The 23392-nt window shown below is 37.0% G+C and overlaps 1 protein-coding gene and 1 non-coding gene across 2 annotated transcripts; one reads left to right on the forward strand and one right to left on the reverse strand.

The window, feature by feature from the left end:
* The first annotated feature begins 90 nt into the window (after nucleotides 1-90).
* On the forward strand, nucleotides 91-162 carry Trnah-gug (transfer RNA histidin (anticodon GUG)). The gene has a single exon. It is a non-coding gene; the product is annotated as a tRNA-His (tRNA).
* Nucleotides 163-2049: 1887 nt separating this feature from the next.
* LOC140241599 (DNA polymerase nu-like) lies at nucleotides 2050-21897 on the reverse strand. The gene is made up of 23 exons (XM_072321334.1): nucleotides 21840-21897; nucleotides 21344-21402; nucleotides 20772-20966; nucleotides 20244-20395; nucleotides 19730-19836; nucleotides 18777-18913; nucleotides 18318-18453; nucleotides 17635-17699; nucleotides 16420-16503; nucleotides 15788-15883; nucleotides 14468-14524; nucleotides 12768-12821; nucleotides 11929-11997; nucleotides 10986-11055; nucleotides 10231-10308; nucleotides 9635-9749; nucleotides 8876-8958; nucleotides 7929-8000; nucleotides 7385-7555; nucleotides 6664-6742; nucleotides 6050-6117; nucleotides 5345-5406; nucleotides 2050-4756 (listed from the first exon to the last, which is right to left on the reverse strand). Exons 3-23 carry the CDS (start codon nucleotides 20889-20891, stop codon nucleotides 4697-4699), a joined length of 1935 nt encoding a protein of 644 aa, XP_072177435.1. The 5' UTR covers nucleotides 20892-20966; nucleotides 21344-21402; nucleotides 21840-21897; the 3' UTR covers nucleotides 2050-4696.
* Between the last annotated feature and the right edge of the window lie 1495 nt (nucleotides 21898-23392).

Consider the following 23392-nt stretch of genomic DNA (forward strand, 5'->3'; position numbering starts at 1 on the left):
ACATTGCATGTACATTGCAGATTGCACCCTCTAGTTCGTTGCTTTAAAATGCACGTAACGCCTCCCAACGTCATCCATCCAGTATGGTGCGCCGTGATCGTCTAGAGGTTAGGACATTGCGTTGTGGCCGCAATAACCCAGGTTCGAATCCTGGTCTCGGCAATGTTTTTTACTACTCATTGCTGTTTTTGCTTTGACTTGTCTTCTATATATCAATCATGCAAAATGTCAAAGTTCTCTAGTTCATTTATGGCAGAAGAAGAAAAAGGGAGCATGTATGTCAGTATGGTCGTCAAAACAAAGAAGAAATAATCTATTTACCTTTCTCATCAAATTATTGTTACAATATTTTTAACTCGGTGGGTGGGATCATATATATATATATATATATATATATATATATATATATACATATATATATATATATATAGTTGAGACAATGTAGATAACAGAAGATGTCGCATGAAACCGGCAGAGTTGTGAAGCCACAAGACATCCAGGCTACGCAAACGTCTGCTTAGCAGGTAATCATATTATTTAGTTTATTTATGATATATGTTTGATATTTTTTATTGTATGATATGTTTGTATGCTATATATACTCACTATACACTCATTTCCAGTTATACATTGTTGAATGTGTTGCAAAGAGCCAAAAAATATTGCCAAGTATGTCATGTAACTATTAACTCATGCTCAACTTATATTTAATATATTGTGTATATGACTTCAGATTTGTTATGCTCAAAAACATATATTTCGTTTCACAAACAGACATTAAAGCTGAGGAAGACCACGGTCGAAAGCTTCACAACTCTGCCGGTTTCATGCGACATCTTCTGTTATCTACATTGTCTCAACTATAATTTCACTTAAGATGACAGAGGCGTGCGGTAGGAATATCAGCATCATCACACTATATATATATATAATATATATATATATATATATATATATATATATATATATATATATATATATACATATATATATGTATATATATATATATATATATATATATATATATATATATATATATATATATATATATACATATATATATATATCCGTTTGGTATATATCCATCGGGAATGTGTAGTTTGTTGAGGATTGAAAAGTGCCCAATGCTGTAAAGCAGAGCATGTTAGGCGATGGATTTTTATTATATCCATCAAGAACGAGAAATACAAAAACGAAACCCAACTCTCAATACATCTGGAGCCTGAAAGAAAAACGAGTAAACACTAACATGGGACATCCAAAAAAAGTCAAACCTAACTCTAAGAAGGAGTGGCCTGTGCAAGCTCTGCCTCGATGAGAAGGCCATCATCATCCGAAATAAAAACGTACTCAATAAAAGGTCCGAGCTTACATCCAAATGCAGACACCGGAAAAGAAAACCATCCATGCGTCAAATCGATCCACCGCACCACACGAGTACAGAAACACACCACTTTGTCAGTCTGCCTGAAGATCGCGACAGCGTGAAACCGCCGGTAGCAGACAAGGCACCAAAACACAGGTACGCCTATAATATATATATATATATATATATATATATATATATATATATATATATATATATATATATATATATATATATATATTGTTTTGCAAAAAAAAAAATGGAGAAATGAATTGATGATATCATTTTGCATACTAATTATTGTTAAATGCAGTTCTATATTACAAGTAAGAAGAAACAGCCACTTGAATATGATTGTGCGACGAAAATATTTCCAGACGGAAAAGGAAGGACTGGTAAGGAATATATTGGACTTAACCACTACGATGCTTTATGTAGGCCCCAATAAATGATACATTCATTGAAATTATGCCTATCGTATTTTGTTGTTGTTGTTGATTTGTAGATTAATGTTGCTTATGATCCGTCAGTTTGACATATACAGTGTATTGGTGGGGGGGGGGGTTGATCGCCGAATGACTGTGTCAATTTTGAAATTTTTATCACGACTTGATTACTGAATTATAACTTACCATTACTATAGCATATTTGCAGCTGCGTACAGTTCTTAAACAACAGACACATTTTGAAAGTGGGGCGGGGTGCGATACCCCGTTTAATGATTTTTTTTCTTTTCCTATCGTTCTTCAACCTTTTGCTATATATTGCATGGATTCATACTATCTGATACCGACATTATTTTGCGGCTTCGGTCACTCCTGTACTTCCTCTCAAAGATATATGCAACTGAAAGCGCCCTTATTCCACAAAGATTAAGATACACTGTGCCACTTATGCAGTACATAATATCACCTTCTCTTTTTTGCAAAGTAGGATCTACGCCATAATAGCTACCACATCGATGCAACATGCCGAATATTCAAAGCGATATGTTTCATTACGTGACACAATATCAACAAAATTCCTTGGGGCAAATGACGCCATGAGATTAATCGGCAACATTATGACCTTATTCGGGAAAATAATGACCTTGTTTGATCAAAATCTACTCGTCCGCATGCCAGGTGTAAAAATATATACCGGTTCATTAACTCTTGACAGTACATTACAATTGTCCTGAGAAACTAAACCATAAAGATCAACAAAAAGTTCTTAATTGATACACCTGTACATGTAAGGCAGATGCATGTACACGTTGTGTATGTACACAATTTAAACGAGAGAAGCAATTCACATCGCTCTTTTAACCAGTTCCATACCCTATTATGAAATCCCCATCGCCTTAATACAGAGACCACCCGGTTCCAGTAGGGAACGGGTTAAGAGGCAAAGTTCTCTGCTCCCCGGAATTGATGTGACTGATTATGATGTGTGAGGGAGCTCGCGGATATGATTTTTATAGTTTGAGCAAAAACTAGGAGGGATATTTTGTATCAAGAATACGGCATTTATAGTAGGTCTATACAAATAAGTTGACCAAGTTTCGCCTGTTACATACGCCTCAAACACTGAAACGTGAAAGCGAAAAACAAACGGCATTCTATTCAAAAGTAGACTTTCCGTTGGGAGTGCAATATTTACATACAACTTTGTAGGAACACGTACAGTACTGCCCTCACCATCTGAATATAACTCATCCTGTATATGTATTCAGTTACTTTGATCGTCTCCAGAGAATGGACGGGCTTATCACTTTCACTTGGCATACATGCAGTTGTAAAGTATTCCACGAAGAAAGGCATTGAACGAACACATCAATTTAAACATGAATTAAACAAAATGATTCAGGTGAAACATGAATAAAGGTGTAAGCTCTACTTGAGCACCTTCAAGTTAAATGAAATAACCTCTCTGCACAACGATATAATTGCTGACCAATTTCAATTTTCTGACATCAATTATAGATATTACCACTTCCTTCAATGCACTTATCGCAACCGTTATCCATATCATACGGTACTCCAGGTTTTATCGACACATGAAGATGCGACACCATTGCTGAAACGTCAACTTCAGAGGTTGAAGGGAGGTTTTACAAAAAGAAGACACATCTCTTAGAATCTTACATCAAACTAACCTAATATAATTCAATGAACAGCTACTACATGAAGGAATTCCTTGAATACCATTGAGTAATATACGTACAATGATTGCAGAGGTTAACATCATATAACAGACTTGCTCATCCCCTGTACTGGTATTAATGAGTCAGCCGTTTTGCAGCTAACTGGTCATACTTGTCACGTACGTGGTTCCAAAGTCCAGAATTATGGCATGAAATTACATCAAAGCACACTTGATAACTGCCAACCTGATATTATACAATGTCAAGACATACACAGGGGTCGAGGAATGTTATTCTCGTGTTTGAAAGTGTGTGTGTGTGTGTGGGGGGGGGGGGGTAGGCGAGCTGGTCGGTCATGACTGCTGAGGGGGACTTGCGACTGAGGCCCCTAGATAATCCTTGGTTTTAGTGGGTTTGAATATAGGCCTATATACATGTATAGGCATACGTGAAGCGATTGACAGACGTTAGTTCTATATGAGGTATGAAATGCAACAAGACAGCATTGTCTCAGAATTATTCAGAACTTAGTATAAAAGAAGTGAAGGTATTCTGGACCGCATCACTATGTACATGTAATAATGGTAATTTATGTCTGCCAACTTGTGTGCTATTTGAAAACAGCCAAAATAAAATAATACGATGACGATGTCCATTTGCGCAATGTCGAAAATAATATCAATGCCGCTCTCCATTCCATCTTAATATCGACTGCTGAACAACCTGTCAGCAAAATCGCAGTATTCTAAGTAATATTTTCTCTTATGAATCATTTGCGACAGCAAATTAATATCAAACAACCTACAATTTGATACCCATTCAAGATGTCTAAATTTACACATAAAATCTCTACATGAATCATCGATAATAACGAAATGTTTATTGCTCTATCTTACTCTTAACGGAGAGAGAAACATCAGATTAGGAGTGGGAAGATGAAATACACCCTAATTTGAAAAATAATGCTTCTACACTGAGTATTCTGAATCATCAATGTTACAAAGTACGTAGAATAAACAAAAATACATTTCCCTTGGAAAAGCCTAAACGAATTCAACTATGCTATTCCATTTTCTGGCATATTTCGCAGGTATCTTGAAAATCTAAGAAGTACAACAGTAATTTAAGTCTGTAGCGAAGTGTCAAAGTTGAAGACAAGTATTCGTAGCACAATGAATAACGATGTCTTTCCATGCAAGTCGAAATTAAGCTGCTTGGAGGCGTCCCCACGATTTGCCCGTACTCAGAGAAACAGGGAGCGGAACCTTCGCAAGAGAAGGAAAAACAAATGATAAGAAACGTCACGATTTTTTTTTTTTTTTTTTTTTTATTGGACGCCTATATTTTGGCGTTGACGATGTTAGAATTCCCTGGGAACGAAGTTACAATAATGACGACCCAGACCTAGTAGCAATTATAAAAACCCTATTTAAAAAAAAGGCAGGAGTAAAGCAAAACCACTAAAACACCCATCCAAAACGCAACAAACATTTTCTTCCTGTAATCAGTATGTTCAGATAACTGAAGGCTACAGACCAATTCCAATTACTTTGCACAGATGCACAAGATTGCATCAGAGGACAGATGTCATATCAATTACAATAACTTGAAATCGAGATGTGCTTTAATCATGCTAATCAGCACACAGTGCGATTGAGATATACTTTTGAATCATTACACATTGAGATGGGGCTGTAAATTTGAATTATCACACAATGAAATCGAGACATACTTCATTTTTATTTTTTTTTCTTTTCACCCATAACATCGAGATGTGTCAAACACCGAGTACGTGCTTACGAACGATCAGGTGAGATCAAGACGTGCCACAAGGGATTTAATGTTTCACTCACCAAGAATTTGATTCTAGGTCCGCAGGACTCGGCAGTTTCTTCCATGACGCTCTTTAGGAGATCTACATATTAAGATAATTCATGCAAATTTATATTGATGATGATGTAGGTACACACGGATCATTTCAGATAGATTTTAGTGAAAACTTGCTCAGTTACCTACGCTGGAATATCAACGAGTCATCTACCGAATTATTGCTTTTCAAAATGTTCATTTTAATGTTATTGCATTTTGATTTAGAAATACTAATTTAGCGAGTTTTACACAGTGTCAAAGCGTTCATGCTATCAATGTTAAGGTTAACAATGTTCTACAGTATGCAGTTTGCGTTTACCCTTTTGGATAAACATCCTGATACAAAATATGGAGATCATTAAGGTACCGGTATATGACGATGTTGGATGGTTTTACTTGAATAGGAGTTGTGAACATTCTTCTGTCTAGGAAAGAAAACGTGTAATTTCACAGCTTATTATATCGTGTCAGAAAAAAGAAAAACATACAGCAAAACTGAATCACGGTAGAAGTGACATTCATATCTTGTTGAGTTTTTTTTTTTCTTTAAGATTCTTAATCTAAATCTCGTGTCTTCTTTGATTAGATATAAAGGTATTTGATATTCTGTGGGTGTTTCTGCTGGGTGATTTCGTCACCATCAATTTACGACACATTAAACGTTTTGATGTAATTAAAAGGATACAAACCTTTCACTTCAGATAGGTCTTCGTCATGGACTTCAAAGAGCAACTCGTCATGTATCTGAACAAGCAACCTAGAGGTATGTGAATGTTGCATGAGGAAGACATTATTGCAATTTATTGATAGCGTTCAATCATTGCAGTTATTGTTATAAGTCCCGATCAATGCGCCGATGCATATCTTATGACTTCTTTTTAGTTTCTGATATGATGCCACATTGAAAGAGAGGCAAAATGGATTCCAGTCATATGCCTCTTTTGTTTATTTGTTTGTTTTCTAACAAGGGTTAAACGTGGTGACATGGCGTCTTAACTGAGAATTGAAAGTGGTCTGGCAGACTGAGACTATCGAGCAATGTCCCATCGGAATCTTAATCAATAAGTTAGCCACAAATACAGAAAGACTTTACAAGAACAAGTAAATAGAATGTTTGTCACTAGCCGTGTAATTGTAAGACGGGAAGTGCAACAGTCATGACAATAGCCTATCATTTCCGCTCCTTTGCCCCATCCAACTGAATACTGTAATGCTCTCCCTTCTGTTGAATTTATCCGAACAGTAAAACATATGGCAGAATGCAATGGAAGTCAAAATGACTTTGGTTAACACTCCATCATACCTGGCCCTGAGATGTGTCTTCCGGTTGAGCTCATGAACGGTATTAATCATTGCCAGCTTACAGATATCAGCTGCCGAACCTATAAAAATGAAACTAAGTTACGCCATTTGAATCTCACTGTAAACTTTGTCCACATCGACTCTCCCTGCCAAGCCGTATAAAGAACAATGAGGTGTCACATTTGGATAGGGATAACTCTATCAACAGATGTTCACAAATAGGAACAGGAAGTTGAGTAAAGATTTGTCTATCCTGAAAAAAGGAATGTAGATATAATGTTGGCATGTACGTTCACGTATTGTCAACATTTCTAAGAGAAAATGTTATCATTTTTTCAACGAAATTTCTTAAAGTAAAACAAGACGTTACTAACCTGGGTGTAATGCCTGAGACTTTTTACAAAGGATGGTTATATTGACAAGAGCTCAATCAATTGAGCAGTCATTGTCTTCATTAGAAAAATCTCAATAAGAAGGTGAGGACACGTTTTCAGACTATGAGTAAGATAAAATGGTAAAAATAGCCCCAGATAGGTTTTTAAAAATTAAAAAAAGAAAAAAATCAATAAAGTTGTAACGAATTTTGTTCTGAGAAATACGTCTACATTACTTTGAATCCGTTGCATGTATTACTGTACCTGTTCTATCTATGTTTTGTACAGTGCTTTTAAGTTTGATTTGCAAAGTCTAAATTAGTCAAAATATATCGATCTGGGAGTAACCTTGGACTACAAAATTCACGGCCTGGCGTTCGGCGTGGGCTCTAGCATGGAAGTTCTGAGAGTTGATGTTCTTGATGTGACGCCACCTACGAGAGATGGTGCGCACGAAGCCATGACGCTGACAGTCAGCTATACAGCCATGTGTGAACGAATTGATACCTTTGAATTTCCCTGTTCACGATGGTGATATGGGTATGAGATAAAAATTACTTGCATGCTTCAAAACACAAAAAGTACTTTGGAAAATTATGTTTCTCTCTGTTAATGTTTTTCACAGCATCATGTCAGTAAAATGATGACGAAAGTTAATTACATGTAATTAAACACATATTTATACATACATTAATATGAATAACCATATCAGGTCTTGTATAGGAACTTAAAAATCATAGCGTCATTAACATTTCAGCATACTATTACAGTAGTTGACAATAAAGCATGAAACGTAGCGCTTCAGGTATATGGATACTCTCTTACATTGAAACAAGGGCACATATGTAGGCCTAATTATGATATAACTAGACAATGATCTAATCATACTTGCCTAGGAAGCTTTTGGTGAACGCTTTAGCATCATCTTTGGACACACCAAGAGTCTCTGCCAGTCTCTCGGGTCCTGTTCAGCCCGATCGAAAAAAAAAGATAAATATCCAAATAGATAGCAACAAGGGAATGCACGAAGGTGATGGTCAATTTGCAGCTATGCAATGTCAGTTCAGAATGTTTGTTACATGCTTGTAAAGTCTCCTTTGGGGGTCATAATCATCACTATGATTAGTATTTTTGTTCTAAGTATTATCATTATCATCATTAGTATCATTATAATTGTTGTTACCATTATCACTATCATCATAATATTATCCTTTTAGTTGGCACTATAGAGAAATGATAACAAAAAACTACATAACCAATACACTCGACTGGATAATATGTATGCACAATCTCTTTAGCGGCAGTCTTGGCTGCGAGGGTACAGAGTAACGTCATGTTTAGTGTAAAGTTAAACTTGCACATTATTTTATACCAATACCATATCTACAAATATGTTCAAAGCATTAACAAATAACAAAAGTCACATTAGTTAGAAAATGCAAAGTGAATGTTGTATTCCGGGAGATGGCTTTCAATCTTAATCCATTAATTTCCTACAGGAATCTGATCTGTTCTGTATGAATGTTATGCAGTGTGTAAAAGAGAAAATAACCATTGCACAATTCTTTGTTGACGGAAAATCCAGCGGTATAATCACAATACTTGAGAATATACCCATCACACCTCAGTATGAAAAACTATCGGTTTTCAAAGCGCAGGGGATATTTGATCCCCACGGGGTTACACACATCAGCAAATATTGTCCCTTTCAACCCAGAAGCATGAACAAATTCCATATCTTTACAACATCTACCATCAAACGAACAACCGAACAAAACAGAACAATCAAGAGGCAAACATGGAAGACCTTTTTGAACCTGCAAACATTGTCCAACTTACCAACCCCGTAGATTACCGAGTAGACGATGCGTTTGGTTCGATCTCTCTGTGCTGCACTCACCTTTGTTTCGATCACTCCAAGCCTCAGTAAAATAAAAATCAAATGCAAGAACACGAGACATGACTGGACAATAGAGCATCGAAAATATTAAAACATAGTTAAAAAAAGACTTACGTGAATATCTTCTACTAACATATTTTGCAAGCTCTTTAACATGATCAAAGGGAAATGCAAACTCTATTTTCAAGTTGAAATCAGTACAAATAAAACAGAACTATTGTTTAATTGCAATCGAAGAAAACAAACCATAGCACTGCAACATTTTAGTTCTACAGAAACAGAAATGTCGATCGAACTCGTATTTGCAAATCTAATGAGGCAACGATGCGATCACCCTCAAGACTTTGCAATTCGTTCGTACATTAAATTACCAGACAATCACCAATTTTTCAATAATTTCACAACTGTCGAAACACTCCTTCATAGTCTTCATAACTACACGGTACAGCGATTCTTGATTTTTATCATTCGTGCATGAAACCGTTTCCGATATATTTTCGTGATGTTTCAACAGAAGAAAACAAACTATGATACACGACTTTTTATGACAGAAATACTACAGTGCAATTCAGTCAACGTGATCTTACTGAGAACTACGTGAAGTCATGCATACTATAGTTGTACATATCTATTTTCCATGGAATTCGAAAAAAAAGAAGAGTTTTTCCACTATTCAGAAAAAAAATATGCTTAGGTACCATTCACATGTAAGTTGTACGAAGATGTCTCCAGCAGAGTTTTGGTTAAAGATGTCCAGAAGGACTTGGTCCTTGGAAAGATGAGCCAAAAGCCTCAGCTCCATAGACTGAAAGTCTGCGACAGCAAGGAATATGAAAAAAAAAATCCAAGCAATGACATAGATAACACTTTACATCTGCCTACAATACACACCTTTCCTATAATGTGCTGTTGCTATTTTATACTCACGTCACTTTCTCCTGTGGGGCGTCACCACAGACAGTTAACAAACCATAAATGCAGACTCTTGTGAAATATGTAATTTACTTAAGACTAAGGCCATTATTTGATAAAATTGAAACTATAATATTGGTCTTTTGTTTTTTCAAATACTAGAGATGGGATCGCACGCTAGTTGAAAACCAATCAGCTGCCATAGACAAGGATTGATTCATCTGTAACATTAGGATACCATGGTGACAATGATGACATCAGGTGTCTGTTTAGTCATCGTTCGATTTCCCTCCTACAGAAAAAAAAAAAAAAAATGTTCCTGTTGCTCTCTGTTGACCAACGTTGCAAAGTGCATATTATATCTAACACTTAACACATTTACCAGCAGCCACAAACGTCCAGCCATCGTGCGACACAAATGGTTCCCTCATCCGTAGGGCTGTGGCATTGTGCCCAGTACCTGACATGATACATGATGGCATGTTGCAAAGTTAAAGAATATTTCGGACACTAATTCATCCATACAGTCATTTGATATCAAAACATTTGCCGCTCTTTATCTACACACATTCTCTTGAATCATCTGCGGTTTCCCATGCAATGATATCCTCATTATTATCGATACTCCTGCTACAGCTTTCATTACCATCGCATCATTCCACCGTTTTGAACACTACCATTGCATTCTATCAGCTAATAACATGTGAATAAACGTGTCCTGCTAGTTACACAAGTCATAACTCTCACATGGCATCCTAACGAAGTGAATACAAATTGCATGCACGCATATGAAATCTTATCCTTTTCATTAACTAGTAGTATGAAAAATTCCATGAAGTACTATCGTGCGTGATAGTCTAAATATAGTAATTACATAGAAAATCACAGTCATGAACATGTATACAATATGGAAGTTTTATGGTCAATGAGAAGGTCACGGATTCGAATCCTGCCTCGGTACTGGTGTACTTGATCAACACACTTTATTGGGTTCAGGCTTGACTTAGTACCTGGTACATCACTTTGAGCACCACGACCGGGTGAAAAAGCGCCAAAGAAAAGAATAATCACTATACTGTCAGACTGTAAGTTCCAACAACATCAACTCAGAGACATTCCTAAAACATTTTACTTAACTGCACGTTTGTTCCTCCGAACGTTCCTCCTCCTCTAGATCAACTGGCTGTCTTGGTATGTTCTGAATGTTCTGCACGAGAAAATGATGTAATGATTTTAGACTTGTGTGGCTTCACTACACGGTCTCTGCATATCACACTAAATCTCATGAAAAACGCAAAGTAAGATTTCCTTTTCAAATATCACAGTTGTTGCTATAGAATTTGCAGGCTATATAACATTCCATTAAGCTTCATCAATTTTCGTACAATCTATCTTAGTATCCTCACAACAGACATGACAGATATAGTGTATAGTAACAAATTAATTTTTTATTTGATTTGATTTATTTCTGCTTAATTCCGTTACATCAGATATGATTATGTACATGTACATGATTATGATTAAGATTACAATCTGCTCTCAGTTTGTCATCAATATCGCCCCTTCACCATGTGTTGGGCGCTTAGGTATCAGTGTATATTAACATCCATTCAGATGGAAATTTAAATGAAAATTATGGAATTTCCACTCAAATAATACAAAGACAGTAATCTGAACTGGTACTCAGTATTACGGTAGGTACAAAGAAACACAATGATCACATAGTTTGGATCACTATTGGCACAGATATTTCCATCCTGTGTAGTGTTTCATCTTTCACCCATATGACAAAAAAAAAAACAAACAAACAAGCAAACAAACACAGAGCATCTCAGTTGTTTGACTGATAACTGAAATGTTAATAAAACTGTAGAGGAAATAGAATGGAATCATGCTACATAACAGACCAAATACGCCCATTTCCCATCATATCAAATCCACGCAGCTGCCACTCCAATAACCCTCAGACAGGTGTCAGTATACCTCTATACACGTCTTTTCTAACCCCTTCACCTTTTTTCCCTCCCTTGCGAACTTTACTCACACACACACACACACACACACACACACACACACTTACAGGATTGGCGGATTGGAGTCGTCCAGACGAAGCTGTAGTTTGTTCCCAGCTCGTGTGAATGTAACCTTGCTGCACGAAGAAGGGACATTCGTTGGGTGTAACCATGGTGTAACCATGGAGGTACTAGGCGAGTACCTCCTTAGTAACAAGGGTACTTTGACAGCATGAAGTCAGTTGGCAGAAAAAGAGCTATACTTAAGATGGATAACTGATGTGTCTCGTATCATGAAATTTTGACATGTTGTATATCTACACACGCCAAAGGACAGGACGGTCAGTGTGTGAAGTTCGCACTTTCAGCAAAGATGACAGAAACGAAGTGAAACTTCAAAAATTGAATACGATAAATAGGCCTACATTGCACGATGCTGTTGGTTTGGATCGAAGCGAGTATCGTTTGTTAAGGAATCATTCTAATTATTCGCATTGCAACATCATCGATTGACCGTTAGTATCAGTATCGTAATGGCAAATGGTCAGATGTAAATTTTCACTATCCATTGAGATAATGGAGCTACAAATTTTCATTTGTTACTCTCTTCGAGTGTCTATAGGACAAATAACATAATGCTGGAGGACGATTAACCACTGTTACATTATAATTTCTTGCACTTCTTTTAAAGTTGTAAATAAAAATGTAACACTTCAAATTGAGTAAATTAATCGCCTGATAATGCTCTTAAGATGAGATATCGGGTTGTAAAGGAAATTTGCCTCACAGTTATCGTATGAAATATGACTAAATGAAATTGACCAACAGTCATCCAAATCTAATTATGATTAAAAAAAGACATCTAAAAGACGAGAGGGGAGGGTCAGTGATGGATGTAGGTACGTACACGGGTGATGTAATCGACGATGCCGTCAACATACGTTGATTTCATCTTCACCAACTACAAAAGAGATTATACAAAAAACACCGAGTAGAAAATGATCAAGATATAGCAGTTCATAAACGATGACAATAACAATAAGCCAGTTCGGAGTTAGCTCATGGGCACATTGGTCCGAATGACCTTTCTTTTTATCTCAGTCGGTTAGGGGCACTTCACTCGCTTTCAGAGTGACATAGTGCATTAGCTTTACGTAACGATTTATGGTATTCATCAATCCTGCTCAAACAAAGAATGAACTTGCATAGACCAGATTCATTCATTCATTTATTTCCATATCAAAACATAACATCTACAAATATCAAAATACAATTGTCTTAGAACATTTATACATTTTGAATGGAGGGATCATAGAAAGTACACAAGAGGCTTGTTGGAAATGATCCCCTACAAACAATTATCAATACATTTCAACTAAACAATTATCATACAAATTCATTTGATAAAACAAATGTCAAAGATATAATGAAAAAAGAAGAAAAGAGGCCGAGGTGGAAACAATGCATACTTATACTTACAGTTTCAGATACATTTCATCAAAAATATGTTTTTTTATAAAGCCTTTTAAATTGACGTAAGGTCTTGCTACTCTTGAGTGTTGGAGGAAGAGTATTCCAAAGAATAGGGCCATGGTAAAAAATGGAGGATTGAGTTTTTGAAATCCGGTTTAATGGTGTGTGAATATTTTTTGCATTCCTGGTATTATAATTGTGTATAGGACAATTCAAAGTGAAATGGTTGTGAAATACTTCAGAAAGAACATTGTTGGAAACTTTAAACATAAAAATCATACTTTCCAAAGAAATAAATTCTTGAACAGGTAGAATTTTCATCTTAAGAAATAATGGCTTACTGGGAGCTAAATATGAAGAGTTGGTTATCAAACGAATACTGCGTTTCTGTAATTTATGAATACGATCAATATTTTTCTTTGTAGATGACCAGAATGATCCGTCAATTCCGCATCAATTTCATTACCTTGCACTGAATGTATTAAAAACCTCTTTCTATTGATTTGCCAAATACCACTTTAAAATTGCGTTATTACCACTTTTGCTGTCAGGTAGATGTGCTGGCAAGCAGCATTTATAAGGATTACATGAATAATCATTACATCACAGATACTTATTCCAGTGAATTTAAAAACCAACATGCTTGTTGGTCCGAATGACCTTTTTTCTGCTCATGCTCAAAGTGTAACTCCGAACTGGTCTATTATTTCGCAGTTACTCATAAACGGATTGTGTGTATTTTACGTGTGTGAATGGGTGAGCATGAGTAGGTTGTGTGTGTATGTGTGTTTGTGTGTTCTTGTGTGCGACTTATGCATACTTCTGTCATTGCCCCTCATAATAATAAAGCACACTGCCCCTCATCTATACAACAACAAAAAAAAATCTCACAAATTCTGTCACAATAAATATCATAAACTTAGATTCATTTCTCTATTTTTTATACATAGGGTCACACTTTTAGTCATATTCAAGAAAAAATAGTCCAAGGACATTTCTTAAACCATGTAACATTAAGCTTACTGTCAACGTAATTTTCATAAAATTTTACTCTGCAAATGCTATTTCCAGGTTTTCATTTACATCGAGAAAAAAAAAATCATGCTCTTAGGAATGATAAGAAATCATGTTTACCTGTCGGAAGCTCAAGACAAGTTCAGGAAGAGGATGAATCCCTCGCAGCTTATGCAACTGCAAATCATTTTAGAAGAAGGCGAGTGCAGATATCTTTGTAATAGCTAATTCTCCTGCTTTCTATCAGTCACATAATTGTACAATGTACTATCACCTTTATAACTTTCCTAGAAAATCAAAACATCTGTTATCATCTACATGTAAATGGAAGACTTCATTACCTCCATAACACAGAACTTTATCAATGAAAGGATCAATCGCTGTTATATTTAGCTTCTGGCGTGTCTGGGGCACTCAATGTATTTGCAAGTTAAATTACCAACGGCTCAATACTAAAGGGCTTTTTACACTTGTAAATTTTTGCTTAGCCCCGGACTATCGGTGGGGCTAAGGGGGGGCCTTAGCCCCACCGATAGTACGGGACTATCCTTAGCCCACTTTCTGTTTACACTCGTTTTTGCCAAAGTGGGCTAGCCCCACCGATAGTACGGTACTATCTGGCCCTGCAAAATAGCAGGGGTTAGCACCGCAATTGCGGTGCTAGCACCGCAATTGCGGTGCCAAGCAAGTGAGTGTAAACAGAACGAAAAAATAATCCTGGGCTAAGCGACGGAGACGAAGTGCGACCCTCACTGACCAATCAGAAACGAGGTAATCAAGTGCTGCCGGTGCGTGCGTGTACGTGTACAGTACACAGCGTAATTATGAATATTTATGTGGTTTGGAAAGTCCGGGGCTAAGAAAGACGAGTGTAAAAAGGTCAGTTTTCTCCTTAGCCCCGGACAAGAGATAGTACGGGACTAATTGGCGAGTGTAAAAAGCTGAAAAAATTGGTACGGGACTAACGATAGTCCTGGGTCAGAGAAAGTCCGGGGTTAAGAAACACAAGTGTAAAAAGCCCTTAACAATGCTTCCTTCCTTAAATTGTGCATAAGAAATCAGACAAGGGAGAAGTACTTAGATTACAAACGAATGCAATGGTCCGATTTTAGAGCATGATATATATATATATATATATATATATATATTTCTATTAAAGATAAATGACACAAAAATGAAGTCAACCCTATAATCCATTTAATCAAACTTATAGCAATACGCTCAACACGCATTTGGACAGGTCAAGGTCGAGCTGACCATATGAATTTCAATGAATAGTTTGTCCCCTGGTTGGCTTCTCTTCATTATACTAGTATTCATTTGTAAGGTATTGTCCGTACTCGAGTGTGATCCACAAAGAGAAGACAGCATGTGACGTAGAATGGCAGTGGGTTAGAGAAATGGGAGGAGATGTGAAGGAAGAAGACAAAGGCAACCAACCACTGCTTCTGATGTCGATTTCAAGTTCTGCACATTTGTTCTTGCAAGCTTTTGGCCGCGACATTGCTGATCCAGCTTCAGTTCTTCAAATAAAACCTTAAGAAAAACACAAACACGAGCATCCTGCATTCAAAAATGTAGGGGAATCTTGCTTTTTTAACCGGTACTTTTTTTTTTCTCCAAAATTGAATCAAACAAATGGCAAAAGACAATAATAACAATAGATTTTATCTACATACATTCTAGGGAAAATATCAAATAAAATAAAATTAATCCTTTTGAAGATTAAACAAAGGTTTGCCAATCTTAACCGGTCCTTCTTACGAACTGCATAATATCAGGTACCCGTTTTATTCCATTATTCTGACAAAAAGAAAAAAAAATGCTCCTGTTAGATTAGACACAGCTTAGACGACGTTTTCGGAGAGATGAAGGAATATCGTTTGCCCATGCGCTCATTATAGGAGAATGCTAAAGTCATCACTCAATTATCTTTGTATATGCTTTTAGGAATAAGTAAAAGATTCTTCACAGTATATCTGCTTAATGTGACGCTATTCTCTCACAGTTTTGTCCTAACATATCTTATCACCAACATGAATTACAGATTGATTTGGGATGTAGAAAACTACCTGTCTCAGCTGAACATGACTGTTGATTTGAAAAGGATGTCCGGCTGCTCGATAACATCGCATCTCTGCCTTTGCCATATGCCTCTATTACGTTGGTGGACAAAATAGTGTACATATACAGATAATAGTATTACAAGATGTATTATTAGGGCTAAACTATACCATATCATATGCCCGACATATGCACGATAAGCGAAAATAAAGTTGATTTAGAAGGCAAAAGGGAATAACCTTACACGAGGGCAGTCTACGCGTGAAAAAAGCATTAAGCAATAGTTCGGCATTACATTCCCGATTGTTGTCATTTACTGCGCTATCGTGAATTAAAACCTTGCATTTTTGCGCGGGAAACACGTTTTGAGAGAGAGGGTGTCAATATCATGAAAAGCAAACTCTATTTAATATATATTTACATATGTTCTGTCATTTAAGTTGTGAATAAATGATTTAAAGAAGTTAATCTCAGCATGGTCATTTCCTGAAGTAAATGAAGTCCACTGCAAAACCATTCCCACATCTTTTCCAACACTGATTTCCGTGAATTTTCCGGATATAGTTCATGACCGACCGTGACGTGTAATTGAAACTAAGATTGTCACGTGCTGTCAGTTCCACCTGACGTTCTTATCACGCTATCTTTGATGCAAACGTGGTTGTTGCAACAAATCACAAATAAAATATTGTCCTATTTGCATTGTGCACTGGACTGATTATCACGAGTGCATTCCTTACGCCTGGGTAAGCGACATAAATTCCTGTAATTCTGATTTTTTTTTTTTTTTTAAAGCACATGTATGCGACTCGTACGAGAGATTCTCCAGCCAAATATAATTTACACTAAAACTGTTTGAACTAGAATATATGTCAACTTATTAGGCGCCCCAATTATCTCTAGGAAAATCAGATGATTAGTCGTCTCTGCTTACATGAAAGACTTTCCTGATACGTCACTCGGCAATCATGTACGAGTGTTAATCTGTCATAGAGCCCACTAAGTAGAATGAAGAGTTTGGTCATGATCAAGGATAAGACAAACCATTACTGCACAGTACTAACAAGTCAGTGATTAATACAACCTAAAAAGTCTCGCATTCATACACTAATTCCATGACAAGATGTAGTAATGGTCCTATGTCATGTATGTTCTCAGGTAGGTCACTCATAACTTTAGCTCGTATCTCTGTATTTCCCTCGGCCGATAAAGTTATAACATACCTGCAGAATGCCGCCATATTCATGAAGAGTTTCACCACTGACCTTGATGCCCTGAACCTCCATTGCTTTGGAAGAAAAACAAGAAATAAAACATATTGACATAAATACACAAAGAAATACACAAAGACAAATAGACAGACGTATAATTACTAACAAAGAGTGAAGGTAATGACATTGCCAAAGTTTTACCCACAAGATTCAAGTTTTATCCCATTTTTGAAACGCTGATCGATGGTCAAGTAGGAATAACGAATCAGACGAACTGATGAAGCGTCCAGGATCCGACGTGAAAAACCGTTCTCGGAATGAAAATAGTAAGTCCAGAGGGGTGTTTCATCAAAGCTTGTCAGCGCCGACAACCGTCGGCGCTGACCAATTTCAGCAAAATCCTTGGTTTTGATTGGCTGAGATGCTCTGGTCACTGACTGTTACTATGGTGATTCAAGTTGTCAGCGCCGACAAACGTTGATGAAACACCCCCAGATGCAATAATTTAATTTTGTACCTATGCTTATACCTATGCCTATACATAAGAGAACATAAACTACACGTGTAACCGTCTCTACATATTCACAGATCCGACAATGAACTAACCTTAGTCTTAAGCACTTTTCAACATTTTATTTTTCTTTCTACAGTCCAAATGTAAGAAATGAGCTAAAGACTCCGTGAAAAAGTCTTACCCGAGAGAACTGGTGTAAGCTTGACCTCGATATTGGTGAAAAGATCCCAAAGCTCCTCTTGTCGTAGTTTCCGGGACAGATCAGTCATCACTGGATCCAGTAAGGCTAGGTCTGACAAGTGGGTTTCGTTTGAAACCTGCAATATCACACAGTGGAGGATTTTCGGAGTCGGACATAATATTTGTCTTATAGCGAATTAATTTACATAAGTTACAATGTAATGTAGGTCTTTTTGATGTCGTTATGGCCTTTTACGCATCCTTTTACTAGCAGGAGAGTATAATCCCAGTTTACCGTGATGAATGTACATTCACAGCACCCTGGTACATCGCAATATACATGATATACAAGTAAGAAAATATGCTTTTTGACAGGGCTATCAGATTTTTAGTTGTATCACTGTACTTTTTCCCCCTGGGGGAGGGGAGGGGAATGACTCGGCGAGAAAAAGTCACAGACCAGTCCGACTGCCGCTGCCATCGTGTAGCGTCCCTCAAGATGCTTGTCGAGCAGTTCTGAGAAGGTGATGGGAGGGTTGTCAGGGTTCAGGAGCCAGCTAGCCACTTTAGGGTCGAAGACCTCCCAGGAAGGATAACCTGAAAACCGGCAAGAGGAGGAAAGGGATGCTGTCGTAAGGATCGAATATTTGATACGCTTCGATACGATGCAAACTCAAGTGTGTAGATACCCACGGCATCTAAAGATCTTTACCTATACATATGTAGTCCTAGAACATGAGAATTTATGTTATACACATATATATGTCATCTCAGTATCTTAGCACACGAGTTGTGTACATTTGCACTTTCATATATGAACGCATGTTTTACATAAATGTTTATATATATATATATATATATATATATATATATATATATAATAAATTATATATTATCATCAATACGAATTATATATATATATAAATATAAATAATAAAAATATAAAAATATAAATATAAAAATATATATATATAAATATATATTGAAATCAATATGAACATATATGTTCAGGCAAAAAGGAAGAAAAGAGTGAGTGTATTTACAGGATATTGCTTTTGATGAATCTTGTTCAATTACCTAACTTTTGCGTCTAAGTGAATGGAAAAATCACGTTTACTTATTCACTTCAGGAAAGGCTGGTGAATCCGAAATTTATATCTGGCTATATATCTGTTAGAGTGTGTGTATGTGTGTGTGTGTGTGGGTACTGGCTAATCCCGTTATGACCAGTTTTCTTTCACTATATCACTAATTTCGTTGCATCCAAACATAAAGTGTATAAAGATATAATGTAACTGATAATTTTGGGTCCTGAATTTTATGTTGTTGTATCCGAAATTTCCTTATAACCGCATTTGTTACATACGGGAGTGCACTGTATATCATGGAGTATAGGAGAGTTGTCTTACTTACCTCTTTCTGGAATAAGTTGGTAGTGGTGAAGGATAGCGTGCATTAGCTCCTGAGCGTAGAAACAAACTTTCGTGATTTTACAGTCAAGCAAATTCAGCAAAAATGTCCTGTTGATAAATTAGGAAACAGGAAACAAAAGAAAAAAATAGATAAGCTTTTAAACATTCTTATGATTCTATACTGATGCAAATCTCAGCCAATAATCCGCTATACCACAAACACTAAGAAAATACTACACAATACAATGTACATGCTTCTTTTGTCATAAGTTCCTCATTCCCTTTATATCGCAAAATGTTATTAAACAAAATGAAGTTTAAAGGAATAGTAGTTTTCTCTTCTACATTTCAACAAACAAAATGCATTGCTAATTTTGAGGATGATTCGAACTAACTGGAAGCATAAGCTAAATTTTGATAGAGATTTAATTCGGAAATGAGAGAAAAGTCAGGTTTCTCAGGGAATGAGCACTGAATCTGCACTATAAAGATACAGAGATGTACTGTTGACATACTTCGCCATATCAGAAGCACGTTGCAAGCCACCATTTGTCAGAGGAAAGGTCAAAGGATATGAAGAACATCCCGAAGGATTGGTCACCAGGATGGATACCAGAATAAAGCTGGCTTTCCCTTCACTGTCGTCAGAACCGTCTACTCTTCTTTTCTAAGCGACAGATATTTTTTTTTTTCGGAAACATGTTATTCCAATGTCGACTCTATTGCTTTACACATGAAAACACAAACAAAAATCATGAACAATTTTCCATGACTTACACGAACATTCACACACGAACACACTCAAACACAAACATACCAGGTAACTAGGTTTATCAGGACTGCCAAGACGATAAAACTTTTACACTTTTCAATATGTCATTATACGGTTTCACGCTGCATCACAAATTTTGCATAAGAATTTTTGTCCATACTTGGAATGCAGCAAATGGCAAACGTGTACATTTCATCATCATAAATCAAAAGCTTGCGATCAGACACATTCAGAGTCAATCTTATAGATGATTATAGAGGTTTAAGCATACACTAATTAATTCTACGGGCTCTCTGAGTTGCGACGATCCGTCAGTGTAGATCATCGTCATCAGCGCTTTATCAGCAGTGTACAATTGTTGTTGCCAGGACGCCAACTCTGATGAAGTCATCTCGGTAACACACTTCCATAAACTCGACCTCTGTCTTGACAGTTGACTATCACTGGAGCTCCCTGCACGCAAAATCTAACAAAGCATACATGATTGGCATCACTGTGGAAGATTTAGCGTTACCACATCGGAACTTGAACAACAACAATGTTTTACAGAATTGCTTAAATCAGTTACTTCAGTCATTAGACATTTTCCGTTGTGTGCGCACTTGTTGGGTAGAGTAAAGCTATTTGTACCCAAAGTGCGCACCATCGGCAGATTTAAGCATCACAGAAGTGACATCCTTGTGAACATAATGTCTTTGTGCAGAAACCAAAGCAAATTACACCCTACGTTCCCAAAAATATAAAGAAAGAGAATATCACAAAATATTAACTGATGTAATTTTTTCGTCATACCGACAATCACCAAAAGAAGCAAATCAATTAAATGCAATTTCTTCGTCTTACCTGTTTCGTGGTTGCATGTGATGCAGAAAGGCTGTCCTTATTTGATTTTTTCACTGAATCTGAAGTCAAGGACAAGCGTTAGGTAATGGAAACGTATCATTCGAAATGTGTTGAAATACTTGAAATCATTCGCTGACTTCTTTCCTCACTGCCATGCAAGATAATCCAGATAACGCATGGTATGACGGTAAGAAAATCACGCTTTCTCGAAGCTGGTCAGGGGCCGTATTCTGAGGGCTTTGGCATCAACCGTCGGGCAACTTTTAACAGCTTGTATCCAACGTGTCAGGATTTAAGCACATGAAGACTCGCATTCATAAATACAGACAAATAAGAATATAATCATCTCTAATTCTTGAAAGCCCTCTCAAAACATGAATCAAAACACATTCTTATCATTACTTTCTTTAAGGTGTCATGTGGTACATTTAGTTTTAGAATGTTTAAAGATGCAATGGCACTATACAACTTCTTGAATTTATTGTTCAGCACTCACCTGACGCTAAATTTCTGCAGAAAGGGACCAGCTTCCGCTTCAGACCGACACTTGTGTCAACGCTGTGGACCATAAAAGAGAAATAATTGTTATTTCTACATTATTTTGCAAAACATGAACTGCTTTAAAGGTTGCCTAGAAGAAACAGGAACTGCGTACTCTCAATAACGCAAAAATTGCTGACAATAATGAGTTTACTTATTTGGTTGCTACAACAAGGAACGACGAAAAAGAAGAATGACTGTTACCTTGCTTGTGTTTCTATCTTGTGGTCTTTAGGTGGTTGAGCATTTTTACGAGAATATCCTGCAGAAACTGGACATTTTACATCCATCGATGCCTCTTTACTTTGCTGAGAAAAGAAGTTGGTGTCCTTCGATTCGGGGCATAAGGCATGAACCGATAGACCCTGATAAGCACGTCTGCTATCATCCATAGACACAGTATCACATCCTGAGGACCTGGTAGCGATGGCGGATGGAGGGCTTGAATGGGTGTGAATCAGTTGCTCGGCGTCTTGAGAGTTTGCAGATATTATCAATGGTCTCGACGTCTCGACTTCTCGACGTCTTTTCGACGAGTTAGACTCTTTATCCACTGTAAAACCACATCTAGGATTCCTCGTTTGAAGCGGAAGATCTCTGGAGAACATTCGTCGTTTTGATATGTCATCATTCTCAGGTAGGTGCCCTCTATACGTTGGGATGAGAACGTGTTGATGATCTGTGTCCAAACCATCACCCATGCCACTGCTTGGTGTGGATTTCTGAAGTATCGGATGAAAGTGTGTTTCTCTTTGAGAGTGTGAGTGATGGGTGGCACGTGTTTCATTGACATTGTGGGACGACTTGTTCGCACCAGGTACGATCAGATCCCCACCAGATTCTTCAGTATTTGTTACATCGTGCAAAGTTCCTGTGATCTGTTCCACCGTTTGGGTCGATTCTTGTGACGGCAAGTTTTTGCGGGGAAAGGAACCGATTAAAGTATTTGCAGCATCAACATGGTCGACGCGTTCGTCAATGCGCTTTTTGATTCCATCCTCTACTTGACTAGTTTCGTCCGGTCCATTCTTTGAACTCATATGAGCGTGGTTAACATCTGTGCTCTCTGTCTTGAAGCTATCGCGATAAATCCGATCATAATAATGAGTGCCACCTGTCAGGAGATAAAATATGTTTATCAATAGACTGCCAAATCGGAATGTTTATCAATAGACTGCTTAATCAATAGAATGTTTATCAATAGACTGCCAAACCGGAATCATAGTGTAAAAGGGATTTACTTATTCCAACAATTGAATTTAAGCTAGGATCTGGGAATGAAAAAAAGGTCCACATGTTTGATTTATCTATCTCAAATCAACATGAACGTAGTTGCACAAAACAACAATGTCTTTGTCACAATGGGTAAACCCAGTAAATAGGGCGTTGAGATTTCAACTGCGCAAAAATTAATGACGATTTACCTGTACAGTGTATTACTATATGGTCGGGCCCAAAATTTACGCCTTTCGTCTTCCAACTTCACAAGGTAGCGGTTTACGTGTAACA

The sequence above is a fragment of the Diadema setosum genome, chromosome 18, assembly GCF_964275005.1.
Source record: "Diadema setosum chromosome 18, eeDiaSeto1, whole genome shotgun sequence".
Lineage (NCBI taxonomy): Eukaryota > Metazoa > Echinodermata > Echinoidea > Diadematoida > Diadematidae > Diadema > Diadema setosum.

What these genes read in the sequence shown, in the direction of transcription:
- LOC140241599 (XM_072321334.1), bottom strand. Translation starts at nt 20,891, where the DNA reads ATGACTTCATCAGAGTTGGCGTCCTGGCAACAACAATTGTACACTGCT. An exon ending in TTCGGAGGAACAAACGTGCA is followed by an intron (nt 10,309 to 10,985) that starts GTTAAGTAAAAT and finishes GTATCATGTCAG; the next exon opens with GTACTGGGCACAATGCCACA. An exon ending in CTCGGTAATCTACGGGGTTG is followed by an intron (nt 8,001 to 8,875) that starts GTAAGTTGGACA and finishes CGGGCTGAACAG; the next exon opens with GACCCGAGAGACTGGCAGAG.